Genomic DNA, 20,590 nt, shown 5'->3' with positions numbered 1-20,590 from the left:
TACATCAATGCATAATCTGTATAAGCGAGCACTCAATGTAATGAATAAAAGTCCCAATTGACCCCATCGTCCATCTGTGTCGGACATAACTCTAATCTTGTACTGAAAAGGAGCAAGTCAAGGCAAACCAACTGTGCAACCGCACCGTGAACATTGCAATTATGGTCAGTTTGCAAAGCGTTCTTGTTATTTAACTAAAAAGTACTTAAAAGGTCAGTTTTAAAGCTCTGTTTTGTTAATAGCATATTTATGGTCTTGATTTCAAATCAAGGGAGGACCACCAGCAACCAGAGCATCTTCATTCTTGGGATGCGGATATGCATCAGTTCCAATATCATTGAGTTTCCTAATGTCAGTCAGAACAACCTGGGCTGCCTAATTGCATTACAGGCAATAATTTGATATTATTAATTTCAGTAATTAAATGTATTATATTTACTAATTACCAAACCGGCTCCTGCCAGATCCCAACACCAATATTAAACCCTTCTAGCTTAAACTGGACACAAGCCAATGAGCCAATGAAAACACTCAATCAGGCTGAGGGTGTAGGATTACATATTCATAACCACATCATTAGAGGTTAATAGGATGTGTTGCCGACGGGCCAATTCGGATTATTAGAGAACTGACAATTGAGAAAAGTGGGCTCCTCCACTCTGAACACCTGTTTCCGCAATTAGCTCCGTGATGCCCCTTTAAGAGGAAGGAAATCAAAAGGAGGGGGAAGTGAAGCAAGAGGCACTGCTTCCTCGCAGCGCTCACAATCTAAACACTGTCCGTGCGCAATGGGTGAGTCTGCACCATCGAAGGGACGTGGTCTCGTCTAACACTCGGCCCTCATTGCACGATGCTCCAGCTGAACGACGCCGTGGAGCCGGAGAGTGCGGGCGTCGCGATCCTCCACCCTGCGGACACCGAGGAGGGGGTCGAGGTCGCCTTCACGCCGCCGGAGGCCGAGCGAAGCCTCGGACACGGAGCCTGCTGCCCCCCGTTACAAACGCTGACGCCTTTCCACGTGCACAACCCCACAATGCAGGCGAAAGTGAAGGACTACTTCGTGTTCCGGGTAAGTGACTCGACAGCGCGACCGATTACATTGTATTACACCGGCATGTCTCTTCTAAAGAGCGCCTTTTCTATACACACACCCGATTGACAAGAGAAGTGTGAGCAATAAACGGGACCGCAGCGCATTGTCAAAGTAGCACACCGGAGGGAGGGAGGGAGGGAGGGGTGATGGGTGATGCTGATGACTCCTGTTGTGTGATGCTGATCTCAGCCAGGCACCATTGAGCAGGCTGTGAGCGACATCAGGACTGTGGCACTCCCTTCCGAGGATGGAGAGGTGCTCAGCGTCTGGCTGCTGGCAGAGTAAGTATCCCAGCAGCTTTTCACTGGTTGAGCTGCACTGTGGGGTGTCATTCCAGACACATCGGCCGCAGAGTCAATGTTTGTTTACAGTGAGCCGGCAGATTTGAAAGGATCTGGTTTTTAAATCTAGCCGTTAATCCATATTTACATGTTAAACTATATTTAAATGAGAGCCAAATATTTGATCGTTGTTCCTCATCTTGTAGATTTATAAATGTAGCTTTGCATTTAATGCAACCGAGTGAACCACAAAAGGTGAGGAAACCAAGTAAACTGAACCGAGTTTCAAAGTGCGCTTTGCACTTGTCAAAAAGACGCTGGACAATTTGTCAAACTTTCTCTGCAGAATTGACCACTGGAACAATGAGCGGGAGAGACTCGTGCTCATAACTGATAGGTAAGTCAAAAAGTATATTATAACACCATACATATGACATTGCATGTCGACACAATTTGACGTGTTTTGGTCGTGTGCCCAGGTCGCTGCTGGTGTGCAAGTACGACTTCCTCAACCTGTTGTGTCAGCAGGTCGTCAGGATCTCTCTCAACGCTGTAGACACCCTCTCAGTGGGCGAGTTTGAGTTCCCACCCAAATCCCTCAACAAGTATGCAAGCCTGTTTAACGCCTTTTAGCATCTACTGAATAGAAAGGTTCACGGAAATGATGTCCAGGAAAGAAAGAGTTGTAATATACAGACTGAAGAGATGGAATTTAAGAAATGATAAGAGATTAGAGGCCGTATGAATTCAGATTGTTTTTCTCTTTCTCTAAACATCCTTGGCTCAGCTTGGTGACTTGGTCCTTACAACTCCAGAAGCTCTCACATCGTTGTGTTTTCTTAAAGCCCTCTGAGGCAAATGTGTAATGTGTAATTTTGGGCTATACAAAATGAACTGAATTGAATTGCAGGCGAGAGGGCTACGGGATTCGTGTCCAGTGGGACAAACGTCCTCGGGCCTCGTTCTTGCACCGCTGGAACCCCTGGTCTACAGACATGCCGTACGCCACCCTCGCAGAGCACCCCATGGCCCACGCTGATGAGAAGGTGGCCTCTCTCTGCCAGGTAGAATCGGTTTCATTGAAAGAGACTAAAATGCATTTTGAGTCGTCATCTAAATGGATTATTGTACAGATTTAAAATAAGTTACATGAACAGGTTTAGTTTTTTGTTGGCCTCCTGCTTATTTCACAAAACAACAATGCAGATCTCAGCCAGGCACCATTGAGCTGTAAATGGCAGCTGTTAATTCATGCAACAAAAACAAATAGGGAGTAAAAACTGCCCTTGCAGTCACAGTCCAACTGATAACAATAGACTGATTGCTGCCTTGAAAACAAAAGTCCTCCCTTGAGAGAAAGACAACTATTCATGTAACTTAAGCGTGTCGGCATGTCTTTGTGTATGAACAGCTATTTTCAGTTGTTGTTGTCGTTTTTCTTGTTGGCAAAGCAACAATAGAGCCTGGGACAATGTTCTCAGGGTATGACTTCATTTTCTCCTTCCGCCATTATCATTGTGACATGTAATATAAATGGAGTTCAAGTCTCAAGTATAGCCATTATTCCAGACTTGAGAGCGGCTCCAGAAGATGTTGCTTTCATTCCAGACGTGTTATTAACCATATGAACAAAAGAAATTATTGCTTGGAAGTTTTTTTGGAGGGGTATTTTGGTGTCATGTTGTTTTTCTTTTACTTACCAAGTTGGACAACTTCCGGACCCAGCTGGTGCAGGCAGTGAAGAAAGCCCACAGGGAGCACCCCATCCCCGGTCGGGCTAACGGTGTCCTGATCCTGGAGAGGCCCCTGCTCATCGAGACCTATCTCGGCATCATGTCCTTCATCAACAACGAGGCCAAGTTGGGCTACTCCATAACTCGCGGCAAGATTGGCTTCTAAAAATCATCCGTTTCTCCAAATTACAACCGAGCTCCACCCATGTGTCTGTGTCACACTGCACTGTCTGAGAGAAGCCGTCGCTCCACTACGGTGTAATGGCCAATCTGTGTGTGTGTAAGTTGAGCCCGTGAGATGTCCACACCTCCTCAAATTGGTGTTAGACAAGCGGTCAGCCTACCGTCGGTAAATAATGCGCAGCACTGCATGGATTGTTCTATGTTTTTAGTTTGTTTCTTTTAGTACCTTTCCTGCAAAGAGTTGCTCGTAGAACTGCCTTACCACAAGTAGGCCCGCACATGTGGCATGAGTTGGAGAGAAAGGAGAGAGCACATTAATTCATCACTCCGAGCATCTTGTAGTTTCATGCTCCTCGCTTAACCACTGAATGACAGACTGTCAAAAACAATGACGTTTCGATTTTGGTCGGGGGGGGGGGGGGGTATTTCAGGGATGTGCTTTGTTTGGGCTCGTTTCTACAGCAAAAAAAGAAAAAGGCTGCCCAGAGTAGAGCAGTGACAACTACAGTGAACCAAAACACCAGCCAATAATGTTCCATATTTGCTACGGTTTTAAATGAAGGATTGCATTATTCAGATCACAGGGCCATAGGGTAGCTTCGCAGAATGGAATAGCAGATGATGGATCGAGGGATTTAGTTTCAAGGAAATCTTACATGATTATTATAATAGAGGCTACAAACAGGAAAACTGTTTCTGGGCTCTGAGTTTTAGGCCCAATTGTGTTACTTATGGAAAACAGCAGCTGGAATACACTGACTTCCTCTCTTATTGGCCAGTGTTGTGTTCTCCATGTTTACATTTGCCTATTCATGTCTTTGCTCAGAGTATGGAGCTCATACACCACATGAAGCGCTGCATTAGCTAAACGTTCTATGTTACAGATGTTTCATGCAACATGAACTCATAAGCCATGTCTTTATGTTTGTTCGTAAGTTGCCTTAAAGGTCCTTGGTCACTTTAGGCACACATTGGCACTCGGCTGCATTAATCTCTGCAGTGGGAATAAACAATGAGTTACGAAATGAAATTCACGCAGACAAAGCTTTACATAATTTCTTCAACCACGTACTGTCTGTATGAATCTTGTGAAGAGGATTTAGGTGTTTTTTTTCCTGAACTGCATCCTATAATATCATTGTTGTGCTACCAAAGTTAACAGGACATATTTTCACGCTCAACAATGCCAATGAATAATTGTGTGGCAAAATGTCCCGTTGTGGTCTTTGCATTTTTCCTGCACGTTGCGTTTGCATGGCAGATGTTTTTTTGAAAGGAATATCTTGGAATAGATTTGTAAATACTAATTGGGTTTTATTCATCTGCTGTTATTTTGTTGCAGTGAACTCACGAATGCTTCCAGGAAATAAATATTGCATTGCCAGTTCTGAAGTATTTAATTTAGAGATTTTTACAAAAGATTAGCAACTCGTTATTACAATCATGAACTGCCTGGGTCAAGTACACATTTTTTTCATGTACATACTTTCTCAACTCGCCTTGAGCTGTTATTTCTGACAGAATTTATTCAAAAACAATTACACAATTTCAAGGTAAAACACATACAAAATACTTAAGTACAGTGAAATCTATACAACTTTATAAACCTACATCTCACAGTGATCGAAACAGTTCGCATTTGGTTATTTAAAAAAAGTGATATTTGTCTGTAGCTCGGGAGGAATGTCATGGCAGGTTTTCCATGTTTTCAACTTGGAAGACAAAAGGAACATCCCAGTGACCTGCACTGAGGGCCTTAAAAACGCAACGAGAAGCGACGATTCAGCATTGTGAAGATGGAGATTGAGTGTCCTCGCCAGTCATTTCACCTAAACACATTCCCGGCCAAGTGTGTATCGCTAAATAAGCTAGACCAGTAGTAAAGTTATTCTTGAGACCTGTGCTTTTGTGTTATTTACTTGTCCTCCTGGTCGGTGTCCATGTAGCACAAACACAGCTGCTCCTTCCCGAGCAGCATCAGAGAGTCTCCACTGCGGTGCCAGTTTAGTGACTGGACCTGGAAACCACCTGGCAGAATAGAGAGAGGGGTAAGTGTTATGACGACACATCTAAAACATACACAAAATGAAGGTAAAATAAATGTTGCATAAAAATCCACATTCCCAAACAATTTGAAAAGCAAAACTAAAAAAGGAACAGTGGGTAGCATTTGGCAGATTCAGCTGGCATTTCTTGGGGTTTGCATTTCTTCAATGTATAATTGCCGGAAAATACATAATTGTGTTATCTTCACCGTAGAATTTGTTATTTATTTGTACATACAGATCGGTCTCCTTCCCGGAGCTGGCTGGCATGTTTCTACAGTAGCCCAGAGTGGACAAACCAAACACTGGGTCGAAATTGGTGCCATTTGCATTTTCACATTGAAAATGCAGTTTTCAGTGGCACACAGGAAAAGATTCAGTTAGTTGCAATCTGCAAGAAGTCACCAGACACTGCAGCTTTAACCCGCATTTCAATAGAATCACGCCAATGTAATACAACATAAATCTCAGGTTTGCCCTCTTCAGTTGTCTTAGGCAGCGGTGTTGGGGTTAGTCATCAGACACACATGAGAGTGCACTGGCCCTCTTCTATATCCGAGAACACCACAATACAGCTGTGTATTCCAGCTGCTTGACAGTTTTAAATCTTATAGTGGCCAAGCTTGTTACCTTCAGTGGGGACTTGGACAGAAACGCAGCCTGCCGGGGACCAGAGGTAGAGTGTGGTGTTGCCTGTACACAGTGCCAGCCGGGGGCGGCAGGGGTCCCACTGAAAGCAACGCACAGCCGATGTCTGCTCAAGCACAGCCACCAGGCTCATCTTCTGCATGTCCCACACCCAGACAACACTGGCCATGTTGTCTACGATCAGAGAAACACAGATACACAGAAAGAAATGTTGAAACTGTTAGTTACATATAATACAGAGCACAGTTCCTACATCCACCAACGTTACATTGAAGACTAGGATTTCTTCAATGGAATTAAAGTTACGCCCAACTTTACAATAACCATATTTGAAGAAAATAAATGACATCAATTACTTGAGGTGGGGACGATTTTGCTCAAATGTTTATCATAACATTAAACACTTCCCCATTGTTGCTACCTGGGCATTTGCTCCAATCGTCCAAAAGGGAACATAATATGGCAGTTTTGGGCTCAGCTGTTCTGATCTGCATGACTAATGCATTCAGGAAAATTATACACATTATTTTGAGAATTTAAAATTACAACTTTGTGTTGATTTGAGCGGTCCCTGTGGACACCAGAGTCCTTTTTAAAAGGCCTCTTAGTCTGAGCTAAAAGGGGTTTCGGTGAACGTGCATGATTTCGTCGAACAAGCATTAACAATAACTATATGGAAATAGCCAGTCTTCCCTCTGATGGTCTCATTGACTAATACCGGTCATATAGATGCATCAGTATTCAATTGAGACAGTTTCATAACCAGTTACAAATTATTCACAGTTGCAATATTAGTAAAAGATTAATAAATCCCCACTTCCCATGTCTTAACATTTTCAAGACTTTTGAAAAATTGCTTTAAGACATTTAAATACTCATTAAGGCCTAAAAGAAATTAGGTTAATACATGTAATGACTTGAGACTTTTTAGTTGCCCAAGGGAACCCACTTGGGTTCACAATGACAGTAAAAGTGAACAGTTGTGAAATTTTACCGTTTTTGGTGGCTAGATAGCGACTATCTGAGCTGAATGCCAAAGAAGACACGCCAATCTTGGGGTTGGCTCGGTCTGGGTCCGGTTTGACTACAGGAATTTGGACTGGCGATGGGCAGATCTCATCTGGAGTGGTCAAGCACAACAAAATAGAGTGTAGATTGACAGAGTTGGACCTCAGTAGTTTTAGTCAAATACTATTTTTTGTGAATTTATTTCAAAAGCTGACATACATTTGCTCCGGGTGTTGTAGAGGGCGGTGCCAATGGTGATGTGTAGTGATAGGTCATCACTGCCAACAGCTGTCCTTTTCTCCACTTCCTTATACACAACCTTGAAACACAACAAACAGTTAATAATTTAAATGAAATGCCTTCAAGGCTCATAATCAAGGCTGGAAATACTCACTGCTTTTGTGTTGTTGATGGATGATGGGTGCTCAAACTGTGTGATTTTCTTCCATGTGATATGATTGAGGATGCGCACCTGACATGAGGGGATTAAAGTCTCATCATTTACTTTGTACAGATATTAATAAACAGAACAAATAATATACAATTATGTCCAAACATATCTCACACTTAAAGTTTATAGTATTCTTTTTTGCAGAAACACATTTCTCTGAGCTCCAACAATTTGACACATCACAGTTCGTGTACAGGTCACAACTGCATATCTGAAAGAAGTTGTATGAAGCCTTTTGTGGTTCAAGATGTAGCTGTGCAGGACCTGATAAATGTCTTTAAGTTTCAGTACTCGTTGGTTGGGGCTGACAACTTCCAGTTTGAAAATGAAAAATAAAATCTGAAGGTGTGGAGTTAGAGAAGTGACCTCTGTGGCCCGTTGCTCATCTCTGCTTGAGGCTACATTAGCTAGACGCATGACACATCTCAATCTCTGACTAAACTGTTACTGGTCGACATGCATTGTGGATAACAAGACGCAATGAAGAGGAATGAGCAAACTAAAAAGGGATCCTTTCTTTTTTTAAACTGTCCATTGTGCATCTGATAATGTAAGAGCAATGTAAGCAAAATCAGCGGAGTGCTATATTAAGACACATGGCTTTACAACCATTACTTGTAGTGATGTCAGTTGAAGCTGTAATATGATCCTATTGTTCAATGTCATCAGCAATCAAGAGTGTGTCCATACTTTTTCATCATAGCTGCCAATGGCCAAGAACTGGCTGTTGGGGCTCCAGGTCACGGACTTGACACCCAGTGACCACTCATAGGCACTGTAGGCTGACAGCAAGCGCCCATCCAGAGAATACAGCAACACCTTGTACTGTGGGGATGACACATGAAACAATAGTACATTCACACGAGGCTATTGTACTTTGACAATAACGACGCCTCACAAAAACAGCTGATTCCTTTAAGAAACAATCTAAGCTGATCATTTATTGACATATTTAAATATACATAGTTCTGTTAGATTCGGATTTAACGGTGTCACGTTTCTTTCTGTACTAAATAGTAGCAAGTAAATAGGGCACTTTGTAAATGGGCTTTACAAAGTGTGCTTGAATTTAATACTGACCGATCAACAAAAAAAAGAAAGACACAGTAAGCAACATTTGGTTTCCTGGGATACCATGAATTAGCTCATATCATAAATCACTGTCTACATTCCTAATGCTGCATGTAGGAGCTTCAGGGTATTTTGTATTTTGACTTTCTTCATCAAACCAGTTCTTTTATATGTTATACTACTGTATAACTACTCATATCTCTTCAGTTTCTTGTACTACTGTAAAGTGGGAATTTCCCTTCAAGAGAGCAACAAAGCCTCCTTATATGTTTTGTTGTATCTTTACTTATGCAAGGACACTTGTTTACTTATTTAGAGATGATAAGATGTCAAACATATGAACACAAGCCTCAAAAGTAAAAGTAAAAAATGGGGTTGTCTACTCCAAAGAAGTAGACTCTTGACTGCACTCCTATAATAGAGTGCTCAACTCTAAACTGACCATTCTTAGCCAGCTGCTTCAGTCAATTAATATACAGATTTCTGTATTTAAAAAAAAAAAAAAAAAAAAAAAAGGTAGAGTAGAGTAAGCTAGATTTTGAAAGCGCCTTGCCCCTTCTTTCAGGCCATGGTTGGGCTCATTACAGACCTGTGACAGCCACCAGCACCCGCTTCTGTTGTTTTTGGTCAGAGCTAGATCATTTCAACCGGTTCATTTACAGTCTATGACCTTATGGACAAACTGAGCTGTTCAGGCAGGACACTGCGAGGGTGTCAGCCTGGCTCCGTCGTGGCTGATCTAAATGTGGCAATAAACTACAGCAAAGCCAACATAAAATAAGATCAATTATAATTGTAAAGAGTTACAACCAAAACATTACAATTATTTAAAGCATTTTGTGTTATTTTTCCTTAAAAGTAACCTGTTAGTTACCAGTTAATAAGTGTCTGGCTATCAAAAGCTAAATTATCCGAAACTGAACCTTTAGTCAGAGCATATGGTTAATTGGTTGCAATCAGGATGTAAAGAGAATTTCAACAAATAAAACAAAAAATGCTCCTAAAATGAACGCCTACCTTAGCTTTAAATGACAGACTTTAGTTCCTGCTCAACAAAACGATCAAGGCAGTTCATCCATCCTATTGTGAAATGAAAAGTCTGTAAAGAAAAAGGACTCACCTCCAGGCAGCTATCCCACACTGCCAGCACACAGCCATTGGGAGACCACTCCAGCCCTGCCAGGTCCTGTGTCTCAGTCTCAAAATGCTGAGTTAAGTTAAAGAAAATCTCTTTGTGTAAATTCTTTCTCGAGAAAAGGAATGAATATTTGGAGTATATCTGGCTGTGAGCGTGTACATCGTGTAGTAAATCATACTGCAAATCCGTTTATAGACGTTTTCCTAAATGATATTCCTACCGTCACAGGCACATACCGTGATTTCATAACTGTGGCGCACTTAGCTTACTCAAATGTATAATTACGGCCATAAAACTCAAGTAAAATACTTACTTACCCTGAGTAAATGCCAGTCGTCACACACAAATACACTGACATAGTCTTTGCAGTCACGGCGTTCAGCCAAGGCCATGTAGCAGCCATCTCTGCTGAAATCTATACCTGTGGGTGAAAGAAGATGGGAGAAAGCTATAATAAAACCAGTTATGGCATTTAATCAGAAGTATGATACCTTACAATGAAACATACACCGTAACAAATGTGAAGAAAAAAAAATAAACATTCACTACAAATCAATCTAGAAAGACATGCAATAGTTAGGCTTAGTACTTTCACAGTTTAAGTTAGTATAGTTCATGAAATTTAAGTAATAACATGTTTTAATATCTAGCTTTTGGCCTCTTTCTTCAGCACTAATTAAAATGGATTCCTCAGAGGAGGTTTAGTAACAGCAGCCGCAGGGAATAAATAAATAAATACAAGTTGAAAACACGTTTTCAACTTTGAACATCTAAATATATTGGCTAGAAAAAAGCCTATTATCTATTCTGATAACTGAATATGTAACCTCATGGGTTCCTGTTTATTTCATCCAATGTAATTATCTGACACTTCGGCAACATCAGGTCAGAGGTATGCAACTATCATTGCCATATTATTTATATGACGATCTAGAAGATACACGGGTCGCAGAGGGACATATTATGCGTGCTGAAAATGGGGAGAGTCATGGACAATCATTTTTCCCTAAGCTGCTGACAGGCCCGTTATGAAGAGCATGCTCCATTTCCTGAAGAGGGCCACAGCTGTCAGCGAGGAGGACCATTGTTTGGCCTCACACCCAGGGTCGCGCCACAAGGTAAAGAATGACATGCGATGCGTGGGGCATGCCGAGGCACTCAGACCATCGGCCCTGCTCTCAGGTACTCACGGTTATACATATACACTCGGAAGCCACGGGAAAAATATATAAAGCAATATCGTTCTCATACTGACCTTTCTGACATGCTTTGGGATACTTGATGTAGGACACAGCTTTGGTGCACAGGGACCAGACGGTGACTCTCAGCTGTCATGCACCAAGAGGAAAGAGGGGAAAATGACTGGATTATCTCGTAGAGCCGGGCAGCGCAAAGGGCACACGCACATCCAAGTTAGTGCCTGAGAAATACTGGACTTGTTGACGCCAACACAGGAATAATGTTGATGACAAAGTGTTTAAAATAAATAACCAAAAAAAAACATGCAAGACAATCATCTTTTTTACAAAGCTTAAACATAAATACAAACAAACATTTTTATATGGATCCTTTAACTAATAATTGAAATAGACACCAACCATTTTGATAAATCTGTTGAGTACAGCTCAAAACACCACATGTTGGATTCGAGACGGGGTGTTAAAGCACACAGTGATTTTACAAGCCACTTTGAGAAGACAGCATGACTATTTTGGACCAGAAACCCTCTCTACTAGACTTCTACTACTGTAAATAAGATACATTCGAAGATAACAAGTGTTGTCTATGGTGACTGGGTGTCAATAGCGACCAAATACAAGCTCAGTAACCAGGCCTCCAGCCTATACTGAGGCCTGGAAGTTTCCATCAGTAGGACAGATCCAGTGGACAGAGAGCCTTATGTCTTTGAAGAGGTCTACGATAAATCTCTGAGAGATATAAGACACTGACATGGAATCCCTCCATCATTAGATGGATGGCCCTGTTGGACCCCGAGTGTGTGAAGTGCATTTCCAGAGGGAATGAATAAGTATGTTCAAGGGTTGTAGTAACTGACAGGGATCGAAAGAGATTATACCCATCACCTTAGGACGTGAGCAAATATTAAATTAACAGATCCTAAACATCTTGACACAAATAGGATCAGTCCATTGATGTAATGTCAGACAAGTGTCACAAATTAACAGCAAGTTGCATCGTCAGCAGGTTGTGTACATTCCCACAAACGAGAAGCAGGGCCAAAGGATAACTATCTGGCATAACAAAGACCACTTGTGCTAACGCTCAGTTTCTACAGCAATCACTCAAATACCAACCAGTCTCACTTCAACAAGATCGGTGGCACTCCGCCAACGGGGAAGCATATCTGACTTGAGTACCAGTATGATATGTTGTATCTTGCCATTCAAGAAACAAGGAGCGCATGAGTATTTAGGACACTGTTAGAGACGCTGTGGTGTGTCCTGCTGTACCATCGCATGGGTGTTAAGGTGTTCACAGAGAGCTGCAATCCCACTGTTAACAATAACAGGCCAAGAGTGAACACCTTCAATGGTATTAAATGTACATACACATTTATAGTACAGAGTATAGTGGTCATTACAAACATAAACATATCAAAGGCATGCAAGCACACCACTGGAAGAGTAAGGGTGTTAAATGCATGGCGCTCATACCGTCCTTTACAGCTTACAGTAAGCCCATATAATGTGGGTGCATTAAGCCCTGTGGGATCATGTTTTGATCTTTAAGATGTGAAAAGATGCGCGTCTGCCTCTGGAGTGATCTCTGTGTACACACATAAATAATAACAATATAAATATAATAACATAATGAATAATTATTTTAAAGATATTTTGGCAATTCAAATTTGAGCCTGCTCTTAATGCTGTATTTTGCATTTGAGAATGTGCAAAGCTAAAACTATTGAAGTGACAGGGTTTTCATCATAGTGTCCAGACAGACATTTGAACTGGGCAAAGTCTGTCACCTAACTGGGCTGAAGTGTCGACTCTCCTGTTTGGTCAAGACATCCAGCTGTGTAGACCCTGTAATAACACCTCACTGCACGCTTCCTGGACATCCCCTCAGACATGGTGCCATGGCAACCAATATCAACATTGCACAAACACAAACACACTTACACTTCTTAGATGCCTTGAACCTAGCACATAGGGGATGAGGGGATGAGGGGAGATCAAGACCCGAAAGGCAGTGTAACTTTAAACTGGGAGGAGGATGGGCCCCATTGAAGAAAATAGGTGGCAAATGCTTTTCCATGTGGGGTGCCATGCAATACGATCCTTAGTTGGTAAAGCTACACTTTCGATGAAGTATCCTCACCAAAGGTGAACAGTAGCTTGGGGTTGGGGCGAGGGACTTGAGGGTGGCATGAAAAGGCTAAACTCACATACAGCAGCTGCTGTGTATCAATCAGATGGAAAAATTCACATCTGTGCCGTGGTTAGCATAACTGCAACTGGTGATCAGCAATGGCTTTAATTACTGAGATGTTAGCCTGTACATGTTAGTATAGTTTTGATCACTTAATGTACAAGGATTCCATCACATTTCTACCAAATGGGGTGGTTCTATATAAAAGGGGTTGAATTATTGTTTTGTAATATGGCACCCGAAAATCCCTTTGGGACTGTAACTGTAATTAAGAACTACATAAATGATATCCACTTGACATGTCATGCCAAATGGGACAATTAAAGATACGTTCTACCATCACATATCTGTTATCAAGTCTTCATGACAAGAAAACCTGTGAATTTGGGAACATTACCGCAGCCTGTGGGACACATGAGAACCACAGTTACTGACAGCAACCTGGAATAAAACCTATCTATCAGCCATTCTTGCTCCTCGCCTATGTGAGTGGGAGAGAATGGGCGAGTGTTTCTGGTGCCATATAGGCCTATCTGTCAGCAGAGGATTAGACTGCAGGCATTCCACATAGGAAGCCATCTCAAACCAATATAGCCTATTTCTCCTGTTACAGCCTCATGATTCTACCAAGGAAATGGAGCCTCTTCCCGCCCACACATAGGTATGGGTGAGCCATTGTCCCGTCTCTCAGTGCAGCAGCTGCCTACATTTGCAGTTTAGCCCAGTAGCGTGTTGTTGCCAACAATGCTACGCGCTAGCAGTTCTCCAGCAGCACTGGCCAAGAATGCTAATCCAATCCCAACAATGCAAAAAAACCATTAGAGAAGTCAAGCACAATGATGTCCTTGGCTGGCGTTTTTCCACCCTCACTCTATCGCCCCTCAGCTGGTGAAGGTGGATTAACATGGATGTGCGAGTGTCATTTTGTGAGGTCCGAAGATAAACGATGGGAATTCAAATAGAAGACAACTTGCGTGAAGTCTCAAAATTCATAGGCTAGGTTTCAGCAATGAGACTTCCTATTAAATCAGTGGCATGGCACCATCCCATATTTAAAAAACAACTGTTTTTAAACACGTCTGCCTCAAAACGCATTGTAGGTCTAACTTGGGGCCTTTGGGGACGGCTCAAGATTTCTAGCTGCCTGGACTAGAGGTCCTTACCTGTAGTACGTCTATGGCTGCCACCCTGTTGGCACTAGGGACACAATATGGTTTGTCATTCTCCCACCGTTACACTGTCAGTTGTGAGCTAATTTATTGTGTACCTGCCAATCAGAAAGATCTGACAATATTCAGTTTGGGTTTCAAAAGATAAACACGGTAATAGCAACAAACACACCATCAGACACACACAGCCAGCGAAGCAGATTTGCTGATACACAGACAAACACACACACACAGTGGCACGATCCACACCACAGGCAGCTGTCCCTAAACAAGTTAATATAGCAGGCCGTTTATGAGTGGGGCTGAAATTCAAACCCGACACGAACACCCGTCTGGCACAGCCTTAATGAAATGTTGGGCTGGGGTGAAGGTAAGTTCACTGGACCCCTTGGCGATGAGGTCGCCGGTGACTGTTTAGGCTCCATTAAATTAGTTTTCCAAACTCAACGACTCAAGGATGCTCAATAACCTTTAGCGGTACTCAATTTGCTGCTGCTGTCCAGGTGAAAAGGGCCGTTGGTAACACATTTATGAAAGTACAACAGCGCAGGCGAGAGGATGATGAGACATGTACCATCGTGAAAAGAGTGTCATTATTAAACAATAAAAAATAATCTTTAGTGATTTATAGAAAATCGAGCCATTACAATGCAGAATGAGGAATAATATGCCCATAAAACTATGTGTCAGGTCATAATATTGTTTTGGAGAAGCCTGCTTTAACAGAATTAATTTTGCCATTCCAAGTGTGACTTAAAAGTTTGACTTATCTTCGGTTAAATGAAGCAGAGTATCATTATCTAACCTGTGTATATATTTTTACAGTGACGGAACCAGTACTGGATAAAGGGCCATCTCAAAAGGTTGGAAAAAAAGAAGCTCCACAAAACATCTAAAAGAGGTGAATACTAAAATAGGGCTGCACAACAGTTGTATTAATCTACCCATCATCTATTAATTGTTTGGTCTATATGTTAATATTACATGCCTGACATTTGTGCTGGAAAATAACAATTGATCGATGATTGAATAATGGTTTCAGGAAATGAATCGCAGAAAGCAGTTCAAATTGGTCATTTGACACAGATAGTGGAAATAAAATACTTTTGATATTGATCATTTGAACTCACTTACACTCTATGCAGATATCTACTGAGGGAAAGAGCTTCCATTCTTTCCCGTTTTATTTTTTTAAGCCGCAGACAGACACAAAGCAGACATGCCACAGACGCTTGCACTCCGTGCACCCTTCTCCAGACCAGACACAGTTGTGTGTTGGGCCACAACACCTGTCAAATGATTCCTGGAGTCAGGTTCAGCACGACAGACACAGCCCAAGATGGTGCCCCCATCATATTCCACATAGCTGCTGCAGCTCCTGACCCCTTACAACACCCGCTAACTATGAAGTGAATGTAAACCAAGATTTACATCGAGAGGCATCGAACTAAACACATCTTTATTAGTCTGGGTTTAATTCTGCTGACTGTTATGAACAACACTCAACATCACCTGACTCTTTTTCTACATTAGCCTGTTATTGGCAAAAAGGGATACATTGTCACATGTCCATTCACATGACCCATATTATAAGTATCTGGTAGTAAAACTGATTAAGTGTACCTTGTTATATTGAAGGGTCAATATTATGGTATGAAGGAATATCCAATAGAAACCCCCCAAAACCATCAAAGAATGCTTGATTATACGGAGGGAAAAAAGGTCAAGATGAAAAATAAAAAAATGTAAATGCCTATGCCGATTTACTGGCCGACATTAGCTCTTTACAGATAATGTATATTGGTGTACAGTTCAGAATTGTAGTAGAGAAATATCAGACTTTTTACAATGCTAATATTAGTATCAGCCTAAAACATCCAGTATCAGTCTTGGTATAGTACATTATTGATTAATTGATACACAGAAGTGAGGACTAAAACCACCACCAGCCAAGCTCAGGTCAAGTTCAACTTCAGCTACTTTCCATCCATTGCTTGCTTCCTAAGTGTGACCTATGCTTTTATATAACTATAGTTTTTACTAAATGTAAGAAACATGACCAAACAAGACAATGTTGCTCAATGACAGTAGAACAATCCACAAAAGGCTTCATCCAACACTTTTATGGCATTTATGATGTTCAAACGCATGGTTTGCAGCTTTGAGGAAAGCGATGGACATGAACACGGAGGACTTTCCTCTTGCTGCCTATGCTTTTTTTTTTCACTAAATGTGTCCCTGTTTTAGTGTATGTGTGTGGAAGACAGAGGAAGAGCTTAAGTATTAAACAAGATACTCGTATTTTCTGTAACTAAGCAACCGCAGAGTACACAATCTGCTTTCCTGTTCACGCAGCACGTACATGCTGTACATGAATAATCATGCGATATGCATTTTCAGGCACGTTGGTATGGACAGAATTTCTTTCTTTCGTTTATTTTTCCAAACGCTTAAATGCTTGTGTTTATGCTTTGTTTTCAAAACAAAAATGTATTTGTTTGGGTGCAGCCTAAGAACAGCATTAATATGAGTTGCTGCCAAAGGAAATACCAGACATAGATTGGAGGGGCATATCTACATTGCACCCATGTTCCAGGGGTACTTGAGACCCATGTATGACAGGACGCTAACAGGAGGGGAACTATGAAATCAGGCTGAATACATGCAGCAGGTGGGGGGGGTGTAGGGGCGGTCAAGACAGTCTCTGGTGTCCGGCTATTTTCAGGTCCCCCTTCCTTGCGGGCCAGCAACAGTTGAAACCAGACAAGCATAAACACACTTTCATGCGCATGAATGCATGCATGCACCAACTTCACACTTACATGGAACTCAGTGGTGTTGAGAATGTGACGTCCATCTGGACTCCAACGCGAGGAAACTAGTCCTATTGAGCCCTCATCAATCTTACAGTGCCAGTCTGGCTGCTCAAGAGACCACACCTGAAGAGAAACAGAGTGACAGAAGAACGGCAATCAGCCATCACTGATGACATCCAGCATACACATCCTGCATCTCCCTAAACTTGATTTTAAACAGTAAGAAACACTCGAGCACTAGAAACCATGAAAGACTGGCGGTGGATACCTCTCCAAAGGTAAGCTACTTGATGCACATACGGCTGACATTAAACTAACATGCACAACTTGTTTTTATTACAGGCCCTTTTTCTCTGGGTTTAAGTATGAATACAAGTAGTAACCCTATTTAATGCATTAATATCAATAATCATTCACATAATTAAGTTTTATATATTTTGAGCCTTCTAATTTAAGAGGACCTGATGTAAGTGAGTTTAAAACAAAAATACAAGAAAAATAAACAGCATGGTTCAATAAATGAAATAGGCCTTCGTATTGAGGAATGAAACAAAAATGTGTAAAATGATTATTGTCACTGTTAAAAAAGATTCATGGAAAACAGTTTAACCATTTCCAACAGGTATGCTTTCAGTAACTCCACTAAAGTGAAATTTATAAAGTTTGTTAAAACAGGATGTCGTGAATTATTGCCAATATGCCTTTTCGTAGTTCAATGCAATACATTCTGTGCAAATAAAATCCAGAGAACACTTCCTCTCAAATGTACCCGTCAGACAAAACTCCAGCTAGGTCTGGATTTTACAGTCACAAAAGAAAAAGAAAAAACAATCCCACAGACTAAATTGTCAAAATTATACTTTAAAATATTAATCAATAATGTAGTTGTTCTGTTCCTCCTCTTTGTTGTCTCTAAGATCTTACTTTATCTTAATTATTATGACATTGATAACATTTTCAAAACAAGAAAGTCTTAAAACTATAATATGAGTACAGTTTGAGTGCTCTATTAAAAGCAATAACAATAACAATCTAGTCGTTTCCTCTGGCAATATTATAATTTCTTTAAGACTGCAACAAACCTTTTTTGTTGTTGATCATCGCTCAATGACTCATTAGAGGTCTTAGTTAATGGTTTGATCCATAAAACGTTAGTCAAACTTAATGAAAAATTACCGCAAGCTACTGAAGCTCAAAGAGATGCCTTTATATTGCTTATTTTTTACTGTCCAGTGGTTAAGGCACGACTCCATAAAACATTTTCTGGATTTAAATATAACAATTAATTAAGCAGTAAACTGTATTAACCTCACATACCGACCACCAGCATTTACACTATGCCAAGTTATTACTGTCCACTTCTGTTAGCTTACCTGTACCAGACCCCTCTTGTACATAGCACAGAGGATAAAGAGAGAGTCGGAAGACCAGTCCATGTGGGATATCTGGTCCAAGCAGGTGTAGAGCTGTAGGATCTGCAGTGTGCTCACATCTCGCACCACCAGCCTGTACTGCACACAGGTAGCCTGACAAGAGACAGAGAGAACAAGACTAACACACTTCACTTTTATATATTTGTAACTAGCAACCTAACCATGGAAAATAAATCAGTGTTAAGTATGTCTACAGCATTACAAAACTACACATTAGTGTTATTAATTAAGCACTTACCAAATATTTCCCATCAGGAGAAACTTTGCAGAGTTGGTTGGATTGCTTAAAAACCTCAGAGAAATTCATTCTATGCAAGAACAAAAAAAAATACAGTTATCATGACTTTTTCCTTTTAAAGCAACTGAGTTTCTTGTAACATGTAACTGCTTGAGAGATGGACAGTTTTGACAGACAGCCTACTGATGTAGTTACTTCTCAAATGTTACCACGTGGTGGCGCCATAAGTCCAATAAATAAACACGCCTCACGCAGTAAACATACACACAGGTTACAAAGACAGAACAAGAAATAGTTATTCTCTCGTGCAAGAAGAGTCATTGTATTGGGGAAAGCACGAATTTACGACGGATTCATTCCGTTCAAACTCAAAACTAATTGAGCTATAGGTAGATGGGTTAGCCTCGCGTTAGCTAGCTAGTTGGCTCGCAACGAAAAGTAACGTTGGCCACACATTAACCCGGTCTAAATCACGACTTCAACGCCATTCACTGTCTAGCTCTTTGTGTATTTAAGATAATATAACAGGGTGTAGATAGAACGAAGACAATAACTTATATTATCACGGTAAAGTTGGCTGTTAGTAAACCTAGTTGTCACTGGACTCATTCAACACTCATGTTAGCATGTAACGTCAGATTATCGCTACCAGTGTACCTATCTGAATGATAAAACTTACCTCGAGCGACTCGTGAGTTACTTTTCGTAAATTAAATGAGAATAAAAAATCCTACGAGCAGTTTAGGCTCGTTTTTTTCTTCGCATGATTGTTTTAGAAGCACAGACTGTTCATCTAACTGTTGCTAGTTTGTTTGTATGAGCCGGTGACGACACACCGGTGCTGTCCAATCAAATAGGTCCTGCTGCCGCAGAGTGTCTTCTGGGAACTGTAGTTCATTGTTGTGTTTTTCCCTTTTAGCTGCTTATATGTCAAAGTGTGCGCGTGTATGTGCACCTGTGTACCGACTTAATTAATACATATAAGGAACACAATAATTTAGTTTTACAGACTCGCCATTTCGTAGGCTAAAATAGATTCTGAATGTTATTTTTTTTTTTAACGTCATCATAAATATACTTGTTCATGTAGTCTGTAGATTGTGTTTTATTCAACAAGCCTGTCTTTTAGTCAACGGAACAAGATAAGATAAATTACTTTTCATATTCAGCTGGAGAAGGTTTCCCGCTTATGTGCGCCCAAACCGCGCTGCCCACTCCCTTCTTCTTCCAGAGCTTCACCTCCTCCTTGGCCCCCCTCAGCAAAGCTCACACTTCCCTGAATAGCATGCAAACCAGTTTTCCTCTTGTCTTCGCAGTTAATTCTGTTTATCTGAAAAGTCAATATTCTCGCTGTTATCATATCTACTGTTAAGTCACTCGATTTCTTATTCTTTTTTTTGTTGCTGTTTGTTTATGGAGGGTCACTCTCTTGGTATGTTTGACAATAGACAGGCAGGTGCTCGGCGCAACATAATTCGGTATTTGGATTGGAGTAATAATAACCATCAGGTACGTTTATTTTGTGATTTCTTTTAATGGCCTATAGTAGAAGAGTGATCTTAGCCTATTTAACTGATGTCATGTTGTTGTTGTTTTGTTTATCAGCAGGACTAGTTTGTCGGTATCTCGTGTTTTGTAAAATGTAACAAATAATACAAATACAAAATGAAAAAAATAAAATAAATTGTTGACAAGAATGGCCCAGCTGTCCTAAAAAAATGAAAAGGCTGATTAAGACTCCGGATATGTAAAAGCGTCTTAGTTTAAAATCTTTTGATGTGATTTTTCAGCTGGACGTGGTTCGGTCGGTGCTTATTGTTTGTTAAGGTTCTGCGTTGTGTGTTCTCAGTCGTCCTACAATAAGTAAAGAAAAAAATCTACTGAAATTGT

At 40.9% G+C, this 20,590-nt stretch overlaps 2 protein-coding genes across 2 annotated transcripts; one reads left to right on the top strand and one right to left on the bottom strand.

The window, feature by feature from the left end:
- Positions 1-706: 706 nt before the first annotated feature.
- Positions 707-4,674, top strand: tprg1l (tumor protein p63 regulated 1-like). The gene is made up of 6 exons (XM_034538251.1): positions 707-1,069; positions 1,283-1,374; positions 1,721-1,771; positions 1,854-1,979; positions 2,285-2,438; positions 3,079-4,674. The coding sequence occupies exons 1-6, from the start codon at positions 851-853 to the stop codon at positions 3,271-3,273; spliced, it is 837 nt and encodes a 278-aa protein (XP_034394142.1). The 5' UTR covers positions 707-850; the 3' UTR covers positions 3,274-4,674.
- Positions 4,675-4,793: 119 nt separating this feature from the next.
- wrap73 (WD repeat containing, antisense to TP73) lies at positions 4,794-19,533 on the bottom strand. The gene is made up of 13 exons (XM_034538250.1): positions 19,380-19,533; positions 18,701-18,770; positions 18,403-18,555; positions 17,036-17,152; positions 10,907-10,979; positions 9,969-10,072; positions 9,634-9,720; positions 8,133-8,267; positions 7,386-7,463; positions 7,211-7,310; positions 6,978-7,103; positions 5,966-6,157; positions 4,794-5,318 (listed from the first exon to the last, which is right to left on the bottom strand). The coding sequence occupies exons 2-13, from the start codon at positions 18,767-18,769 to the stop codon at positions 5,206-5,208; spliced, it is 1,347 nt and encodes a 448-aa protein (XP_034394141.1). The 5' UTR covers position 18,770; positions 19,380-19,533; the 3' UTR covers positions 4,794-5,205.
- Between the last annotated feature and the right edge of the window lie 1,057 nt (positions 19,534-20,590).

The sequence above is a fragment of the Cyclopterus lumpus genome, chromosome 7 (genome assembly GCF_009769545.1).
Source record: "Cyclopterus lumpus isolate fCycLum1 chromosome 7, fCycLum1.pri, whole genome shotgun sequence".
NCBI classification, from domain to species: Eukaryota; Metazoa; Chordata; class Actinopteri; order Perciformes; family Cyclopteridae; genus Cyclopterus; species Cyclopterus lumpus.
Note: the sequence above shows the minus strand (reverse complement) of the source record. Positions and strands in the feature narration are given on the sequence as shown.